We start from the raw sequence: 9322 nt of genomic DNA, 5'->3' as shown, positions 1-9322 counted from the left end.
TATTAAACATAGGGCACAGTATAGTATTGTCCATATTGCAAAAGTATTAAATTGCCAATCAGTAACAATATTCTTGCAAAATTCACTAAAAAAGTGAATACTATAGTTTAAGAAATGGCATGTGGTATGGGAGAATAAATTTAAAATTCAAAGAAAAATCTAAAATATCATTTTTAAAGAATACAAAAAAGTCACAAAACATGACAACTTCTAGATGAATGATAGTTACTTCAAACAAAAAGACAAAAGACTATATTAACATTCCTTTCCTCCTTCCTGAGCCCAAACAAGATCTAAAACATGGCATCTGATTTACCAACAAAAAAAAAACACTGCAAAATGATTGGGTATCAGTAATAATAGCTGCAAGCACTGGGCACCTTCGGATGAAAGGGTGCACAACCCTTCAGTGCTTCACAGAACAACACTTTCCATCACCTCAATGCCCAGACCCAATGCCAATTCAAAAGTCAAACAAACAGCACTTTACTTTCATTGCAAATGCCTCCATTTCTCACCACAGATAAACAAAGTTTGAACAACTTTCAAATCATTTGGAGTTGCTGACTTCATGGCCATGACTGTCAGGGTTAAAATGAACACAGTAAAGAATTATAACCCAGAACCAACTTTGGAGAGGTAACTTTAGATTCCCATTGACACAATCCTATTATCTATATTTTAATATCTGCCAATAAATTTCATGTTCATGTTTTACCCCTTTCACCCATATTCTTATAAATACCATGTTTGTTTTCCTCTGTGATTTAACTCCAACATCTGCATCGTATCTTCCACTGAAACATCAGGCTCCAGAACTAGCTGGCATCCCCACCAAGCTCCTGAATGTGCTGCAGCAGCTGCTCACAGTAATAAGGGCTGCGGTGTTTATGCTTCACAGCCTCGATCTCTTGTGTCAGCAATGCAGGAGAAAGAAAACTTCCAACTTTTAGAATATCTGTGGATAGAAAACAAAACAGGCAACTTATTCAACAGCATGTACCCGAGGCCCTTCTCAAAACCAATCTACATTGTTTTTATAACAAAATGAGCACTGGAGGAAGAACTCGCTTTTTTATGACCTTGAAGTGCTTTACAGCCAATGAAGTAATTAGATAGTCTTGTCTATATTCTAGGACAGAAATGCAGCCAATTTGTTCACAGCAAGCCCCAGAAAGAGGAACATGAAAATAATGGAATACTCTATTTTAATAATAATATTGGTTAAGAGACTAAATATTGGAAAATGGTGACACACAAGGTTGCCACAGCCATGGTCAATCTTTAAAAATATTGCTCCACAGACCAGAGAACACTGTTTCGTACTGATACTATTGGATAATAAATGAAATTGAACTTGTTAAGGGACGATACAAGACACAGGGAAGTATCTTCAAGAAGTAATATGCAATTTTCTTTCTGTCCATTGGTGAGGGCTTAGTGGGCTGTTTCAAAGACGACCAAAGGCAATTCCATGCCATAGATTACAAATGGAACATATGGAGAACATAAATAGCAACCGTTTGTCAACTGTAATCGTGGATTAAATGTAGATTTTAAAATACTCACGTTGGAGTCAACTGATTGAATACCATTGATGAATGATAACCATGAAAACAGTTTGCTTTAGTTTTCATTAAAAGCTACTTCCTGAGAAATGTTACTTAAAGCAACTAACACAAAGTTATTGTGTTTCACATCAACTACAGCCAAGCAATTTTCATGAACAACATCATGTAGTTTTGAAAGGGTATTGTGCACAGTTAGAATTTGAGCTAAGATCAGTAATGTGGTCAACTGAGAACCCCCTTTCTACAATCATAATTTATTTAAAATAAATAGTTTCTTCAGTAAAATAGAAATAAACAAAGTGCAGCAAAGCAGATAATTCACCAACTTCATAAAGGAGGGTCAGCTATCCGAACCAAACATTTTAAGGGGCGAGTGAGGGAATGTTAAGCAAAACCTATCACAGCTACAGGATAAAATTAACTGAGCAACAAGTGTGAAGAGGCCATTGGCACATGTTGCTAATGACAAGATTTAACAGCAGATGGTGCTGAAGGCACTTCCATGAAACCTGGCTTTGATGCCTCAATTCAGTCAGTCCCTTTTCCTTGTCCTGTCTGCAAACTAAACTACAAACATTAAGATGTCAAGAGTGCACATGTGCTCAACTTGAGGCATTACAAAGTGCTTAGCTATGATTTGGGTTAAGTCACTTACCTTTGCAGCATGCTGTTAAACAAAAGTAAATAGAAAGTCAATGACTTACTTTTAATGTGATTCGTTGGATAGATTTTTCTTTTAAAGTATGATTTATTTATCCCCTTTCTCACAACCACTCTCGTAACCAACTTCCAATTTCCTTCGTTGGTACAGTTTTACACTTATCAAAAGTACATTGGATGATTCCCCCCCCCCCCCACCCATCACCCTCCCCCAACCAAAAGAAAGCTAGAATTTCAGCAATTTAATAAACTGTGAAAAAGACTGTTAAAGCAGCAGACTAACTCACGAGTACATGAAATAAATCCCTTTACAATGGATATATACGCCTTCTACCCAGTGTATGAATTTGGTTACCAGTCAAACCAGTTTGAAGTTCAGAAACTATTCCTTCTAGCCCAAAGAGGGATTCTGAGAGTGGGGCAAAGGGGAATTAAAAAAACTGTGAGCATTATAGCAATATTTCAATTACAGTTCATCATTCTTAAAATGGAATATGGAAAGTGTGTGTACATCAGTTGTAAGGCAGTTAAAAGTTTATGCTCTAAAAGCATGTTTTCTTCAACTTGTAAGAGTCCCTTGAAAAAAGATCCAAAATTCCATAAATCTTCCTATGTTAGGTTCTTTTCATGCTGGGTGACTTGGCAGTGCAACAGAAGTTTTGACTCGTTTCTAGCAGCTAAACATAATAAAGACTGGTGTTCACATGTATCTGCTTTCACAAGTGCAATATAGGATAACGCTTTGACTACAGTGCTCAGGAAACACTGACCTAGTGGTGCTCACATTCAATGGAAACCTTGCTCGTACATGCCCAGAGTTGTCAACAGCCGAAAAGAAAGAAACTATCCATTTCACTGACATTACCATGACTTGCTGATGGCAAGAACTCAAAAACGCCAGAACTGAGGAGCTGGCAAACATTCAGAGGACGGAAGGAAAGAATAAATCAACATCATCTCTGGTTTTAAATCAAATCAAAATTGAACTTGTGGCTCGGAATTTTGAAATCTTACTTGACAACGCTGGAGATAGACAAACCTAACATAATTTTACAAGCATCACGCAAAATATTTAGGTATTAAATGTCTGGCAAAGACAAAATGATAAACATATTTATCTGACAGATAGCCAGGGTAGTTTTCTTATTGTCCTGGCTGGGAGAACACCTTGTGTTCTTGAATGCACATCATGCCCAACAAAGTTATAAATACTAGAGGACATAAAGTGTGCTTCAACAGAAGACCGTTACAGGGGAAAGCAAAAGAGGAAAACAGCTCCAGAGGAGGGGGGGGGGGGGTGGGGGGGAGAGGGGGCTTTGGTAAGGTATGCAGTGACATCATGGTGCATGTACTTTGTATGGCACTATGAAAATGCCAAGTTGAAATAAAGAGAGAAACTCAAGTGAATGAGGGAGACTGCAGTCAATACCGCTGCTGTTCCCTTACTGCCTCTTTGGCCAAGGTAGGGCTTTAGAGTTTGCTTAAGTGAAACCTGGCAAAGACAAGTAACAGCAACCATCCTGCATTAAAATTATTAAAAACCTCCATTCATGTCTTTAATATTTTTATTGGAACAAGGAGTCATGTGGAGACATTTCAACAAAGTGTAATTATCAATTTGAGTTTTATCAAATGGTTTTTCAAAGCATCAGCTTTTACTTAAAATTCCAAGGCTCAAGAGTGGTGGTGTCCAAAATAAAGAGGACAGAATATCGTCAAGGATAATGCAGCAATTCATGTATTAAATTCATTCAGGAACTCAATGACAACATTTAACACATTTGTCACGAACACAATTCCATTGAGGTTTCAACCAGACGTGCACCATGTATGATGGTGTTGCAGAACTAGACTGCAGGTGACATTGGCTCCACAAGCACAGAACCCATAACACATGCTATTCTATTACAGTACCAGAGACCCAGGTTTGAATCCGGCTTTATCTGTAAGAAGTTTGTACGTTCTCCCGTGACCATGTGGGTGCTCCGGTTTCCTCCCACCTTTCAAGCCATACGGTTCATTGGGTGGCACAGGCTCGTGAGCCAGTAGGGCCTATTAACTGTGATGCATGTCTAATTAAAAAAAATGTCATACAAGCAACCACTAGCACGGAGAAGGGCCAGAAATAGAAGTTACCAATGCTCTTCTTTCCTCTTCTAAAGCCAATCACTTAATATGGCTTTCTCAGGCAACCTCTGATAACTCACCTAACCCTTTTTCGCCATGTATAAATCTTCAGTTTGCCAATTGTTCATTCATGAGAGGTATCAATGCAGAGCTTTCTTAGGAGACTAAATGATGAGCAATTTCCAGAGGTTGCTGGAACAGGAACTGTGGTCAATTTTCTTTCCTCAGTCAGGGGCACCACAGTATTCCCACTGGTGGCCCGGATATATTTTTTTTCATTCATTCATGCCATTCAGGCTTCACTGCCAAGTCGAGCATTTAATCCGCATCTCGTGTGATGAAAGTACTTCCAGGACAAGAAGCTGAGGAATGTTAACTCAGCGACGTAGAAGGAACAGCAATATTTCCAGAGCGGAATGAACAGTTGATCATCTGAAGGTCAGTGGACCAAGGGCAAGGAAGCAAAGTTACTTAGAGTCCAATTTTGGCTGAATGAATATAATGTGTCAAATGGCCTAATTTGTGCCATTAAATGTTTATGATTTGAAGGCAAAATTATGTGCAACTTGGACGGGAAGCTGCCCTTCGTGATGGGAGCAGGACTCCAGACTTGATGTGGTTGACTCTGAACTGACCCGAAGGCAAGTCATCCAGTTTAACAGGTTAGGGTTGGGCACTGTGCACTGGCCTCATCTCACTTACTGAACAAATGCAGAAGGGCACCACAGTTAGCAATGCTGTTACAGTGCCAGCGACTGGGACTGGGGTTCAAATCCAGCACTGTAAAGAGTTTGTACATATTTCCCATGTCTACATGAGTTTCCTCACCATGTGTTCCAGTTTTCTCCCCCTGTTCAAAAAACGTACTAGGTGTTGTAGGTCAATTGTGCGTAATTGGGTGGCACCAGGTTGTGGGCTAATACCGTGCTGTATGTCTACGTTCTTTAAAAACAAGCTCCATCAGAAAAGCCTTGGTGACTTACTGCAATACCTTTGGACATGCACATCGTGCCACAGTGGGTGACTGATGATAGCTTTGATAATGTCCAACTGAGTATTATTAGTAATTCATACAGGCAGATGAAAGTGTTGCTCAATATTCCTGACTCAACCCTTACAGATGATAGAAAGGCTTTGGGAGGAGAGTTCATGTCCTTCTGACCTACTGCTTCAGCCATGCTATTCAAGCCCAGGGCAAAATTAAGCTTTTAGTCAATGGAGACAGTCGGAAACTGGGATTTTGGATGCCCTCTCTTGCTTTCTGATTCTCATTTCTGTGATCATTGTTGGAGATGGCGATGGGGCTTTACTTGACTTCCACAGGTTGCTCAGGTCTTGCTGCAGGTGGGTGCAGACAACTTCTATGTCAGTGAAAACAAACACTGATCATTCATCTCCTCAAATTCCTCAGGAATTTGCAGAGGTTTAGTATGACATCAGAAACCCTGGCAAATTTCTAGATGTGTGGTGGGAAGTGTGCTGACTGGCTGCATCATGGTCTGGTATGGGGATACCAATGCCCTCGAGCGTAAAGTACTGAAAAAGGTAATGGACATAGCCCAGGACATCACAGAAAAAAACCCTCCCCACCATCGAGAACATCTACAGGAATGCTACTGTCAGAGAGCAACAGCGATCATCAAGGATCCACACCACCCAGCTCCCACTCTGTCCTCACTGCCACAATCAGGAAATTAGGTATCGGTGCCACAAGAATCGTACCACCAAGTTCAGGAACAGCTGCTCAACAACAACAAACTCAATCAGATCTTATTTAAGAACTCTTTACTTTTGCACTTTATTTAATTTTATTCTCTGTATTGGACAGTTTGTTTACATATGTTTATTGAGTACAGGGCTTTTGGACTACCAATAAGTGGTAATTCTGCCTCTCACTCAAGAAAAAAAAATCTCAGGGTTATATATGATGTTGTGTATGTACTCTGACAATAAATCTGAAATCTGACCTTGTGTTGGAGGGAAGGTCTTTGTTAAGGCAGTTGAAGACAAATGGAGCTGGACACCTGCCTGAAAGCTCCAGCAAAGCTGTCCACGACAATTATGCAAAGTGCGATTCCTGGCAGCTGCGAGTTTCTCCTTGATTCCAATTTACCAGTTTTAAGAGTGCTCCATTACCTTGCTGCCAAAGGCAGTTTAATGTCACCTCATGGAAGTAAGTTGAATTAGCTGTGGTGGTGAGGACCTCAGAAGTACAAAGAGTAGATAATTTCTCAACAATTTGTCTGGTTGTAAATGCTTCAGCGATGACTTTTGCATTCGGGCCAGGTTCTATTATTGTTATGTTTGCCAACCCTCTCTTCCCATGAGCCATTTCACCGTCCATCAGCATTTACAATTAAATGCGGCAAAACAACGAGGCTTTGCTTTCATCTGATGATTGCGGGAACTATTTGGTTCTGTTAACATTTAATGTCTAATGTTCAAGTTGTCCTGGGTCACAGCTTCATCGGGCACCTTATTTTTACTTACACTTGGCACTGCTTCCCACTGAAGCAGAGTTGATGTCCTGGCTTGACATTCTAGTGCTCGAACCATGGATATGCCAGGATAAGGTTTCAAGTCTGTTGTTGCTGATGGTCCACAGGGACTTTCTAAGCTTTGAGTTTATTGATCTGTTCAGAATTGATCCCATTTAATATAATAATGGGATTCTTCAGTGTGAAGACAAATCTCCCTATACAGAAGTATCTGCAATATTTACAAGTGAGAGTGAGGTTAACAGAGTTGAATCGCTCAGGCTTGGTCTCTCACCAAGCCGTCTGCCAACACACTCTCTACATCTGTGGAATTGATGGTGCTACTGGACCACTCTTGGCAATCGTTTTTGAAGGTTCCAAAGTCAGAGAATATTTTGTGCCTTAGCTATTCTTGGTGCTTTCTCTCAGGTGCTCTTCCAACAAGAAAGAGCACATTAATGGAAAGGATTTATTCATAAACGCTTTCCTTGTTCAGTTTTTGACATGACGCCATGAGTCTTTATGGAGCTTGGAGTCCATGCTGAGGAATCGGTTGGCACTCTCTCAGCCACTAGGTGCAAATCTACAACCATTTCTGGTAGCACAAAACATTCCTTAAGGCTGGAAATGTCAAATACAAGAGGCATAGGTTTAAGGTGAAAGGGAAAGTTTAAGGGAAATTTTGTTCACGCACAGAGTAGGATAGGTATCCTGGAACATGTTGCCAGGAGAAATGGAAGAAGCAGCCATCACTACGATGTGGGGGTACAGTTGGTGTAACAGTTAGTGCAATGCCCTTACAGCGCCAGCTATTTGGACTGGGGTTCGAATCCCACGAGGTCTGTAAGGAGTTTGAACATTTTCCCCATGTCTGCATGGGTTTTCCCCGGCGTCTCCGTTTCCTCCCTCTGTTCGAAATGTACCAGGGATGGCGTGGACTCGTGGGCTGAAATGGCCTGTTACATGCTGTATGTTTAAATTTAAAATTTGAGAGGCATTTGGACAGGGTCATGAACATGCAAGAATTAGAAGGTTATGGACCATGTGTGGATAGATGTGATTAGTTTAATTTGGCATAACTTAATGCTGAAGAGTCTGCTCCTGTGTTGCAGTGTTCTATATTTCTATAATTCATTCCTTGAAGAACATGAATGAATTTTTACAATAATCCTTAACTTTTACGATCAATATTTCTACTTTTAATGCAAATTTATTCAATTAGTGAAGTTCACCAGCTGGTGTGGTGGGAACTGCTGCCCCTAAATTATTGCCCGCCCACTAATTTAACACTATTTTTCTGATCCAGTCTGCAGCCAGCAAGGTGATTTGTCCTCACCATTGCCACTCTTTTCATTGAAAGTCAGCTATGGTTGAGCATGGGGTTCATCTGCTCTCTGCACAGGTTGAGGCAATTGGCTGCAAGATGCCCCTACGACTATAGGAAGCTACCTCACTAGAGTATGTATTCGCTTATCCAACAAAGAGGAAAATACTTAATGCTCACCTCTATTTTCAATGGAAGAATACAAGCCCTGGGAGTACAGCTCACAGTGACATTGAAGCTTTTGATTCAGGCCCTTTCTGCTTCACATGTCTCACATTCTGGACTTTAAAAAGCTGCAATAATAGTTAACTACACAAAATGTCATGAAGTAAACTCCCTTTTAGGGTTTCAACAAGGCTAATCTGAAACCAGACCTGCAAAAAGAAACTCTTGTTGCCAAATACCTACTCAACTGTTGTAGCTTGACAAGAGATTAAACCACTGTCAAGAGAGCTAAACCCAAATACTTCCTCGAGGCAGGAAGTCACTCACAGGGTGATGAGAAGCAGATAAAGGTGGTATAAAATGACAAGCGTAACAGTTCAACTCACAAATGCAACAGCTCCTAACATGTTCTTCCTCAAGAGGGAGAAACAACAAGTAATGTCAGCAGTCTGACCCAAGTTTGACTTGGTGCTACTATTGTAAAAGGGCAAAATTCAGCATGCAAAATATGATATCTCAGTTGCAGTGCAAGTGTACAAATCAGGAAGTTTTATTGGGCTGGGTATGATGGTGCATCAACTATTCATTGGACAACCTGAGTTTAAGATCTAAAGTGCAAACTGATGTTACAGCTAAATTGAAGGAAATTAATTATAATTCAATGATGTCCTGCTTAAAAAAAAACATTCTTCATCCTGCATGGCTGACATGAGATTTCAGACCCAGGAATATGGCTGAATTAGCCCGACTTTCAATTGAAGAGGCAAGAGCCTTCCCAGAAATACAAAATCCTGTGAGTAAATAATTAAATTTCCATCCTATACCACAAATTCATCTTGTACCTGCCGTCTTTGTCTAGAAGTGCTTGGATAAAACACGTCATTTATGAAATTAATAAACACAAAATTATGTACAAGGATTGTGCAGCAAAACCCCTGCTATCCAGCACCTATGGGGATTGGTTGATGCTGGATAAGTGAATTTTCTGGTTGCTTATT

The 9322-nt window shown here is 40.3% G+C and overlaps 1 protein-coding gene across 1 annotated transcript in view; it reads right to left on the bottom strand.

The window, feature by feature from the left end:
• Positions 1–7: 7 nt before the first annotated feature.
• The window catches only part of LOC138746988 (dynein axonemal assembly factor 5-like), a 93238-nt gene continuing 83923 nt past the window's right edge, over positions 8–9322 (bottom strand). The window contains exon 13 of the mRNA XM_069905792.1: positions 8–958. Within this exon, the coding sequence (XP_069761893.1) occupies positions 819–958 (140 nt within the window). The 3' untranslated portion in view covers positions 8–818. The remainder of the gene's footprint in view (positions 959–9322) is intronic.

Source organism: Narcine bancroftii, chromosome 12 (assembly GCF_036971445.1).
Source record: "Narcine bancroftii isolate sNarBan1 chromosome 12, sNarBan1.hap1, whole genome shotgun sequence".
Classification (NCBI taxonomy): Eukaryota; Metazoa; Chordata; class Chondrichthyes; order Torpediniformes; family Narcinidae; genus Narcine; species Narcine bancroftii.
This window is presented reverse-complemented; position numbering and strand designations above follow the sequence as displayed.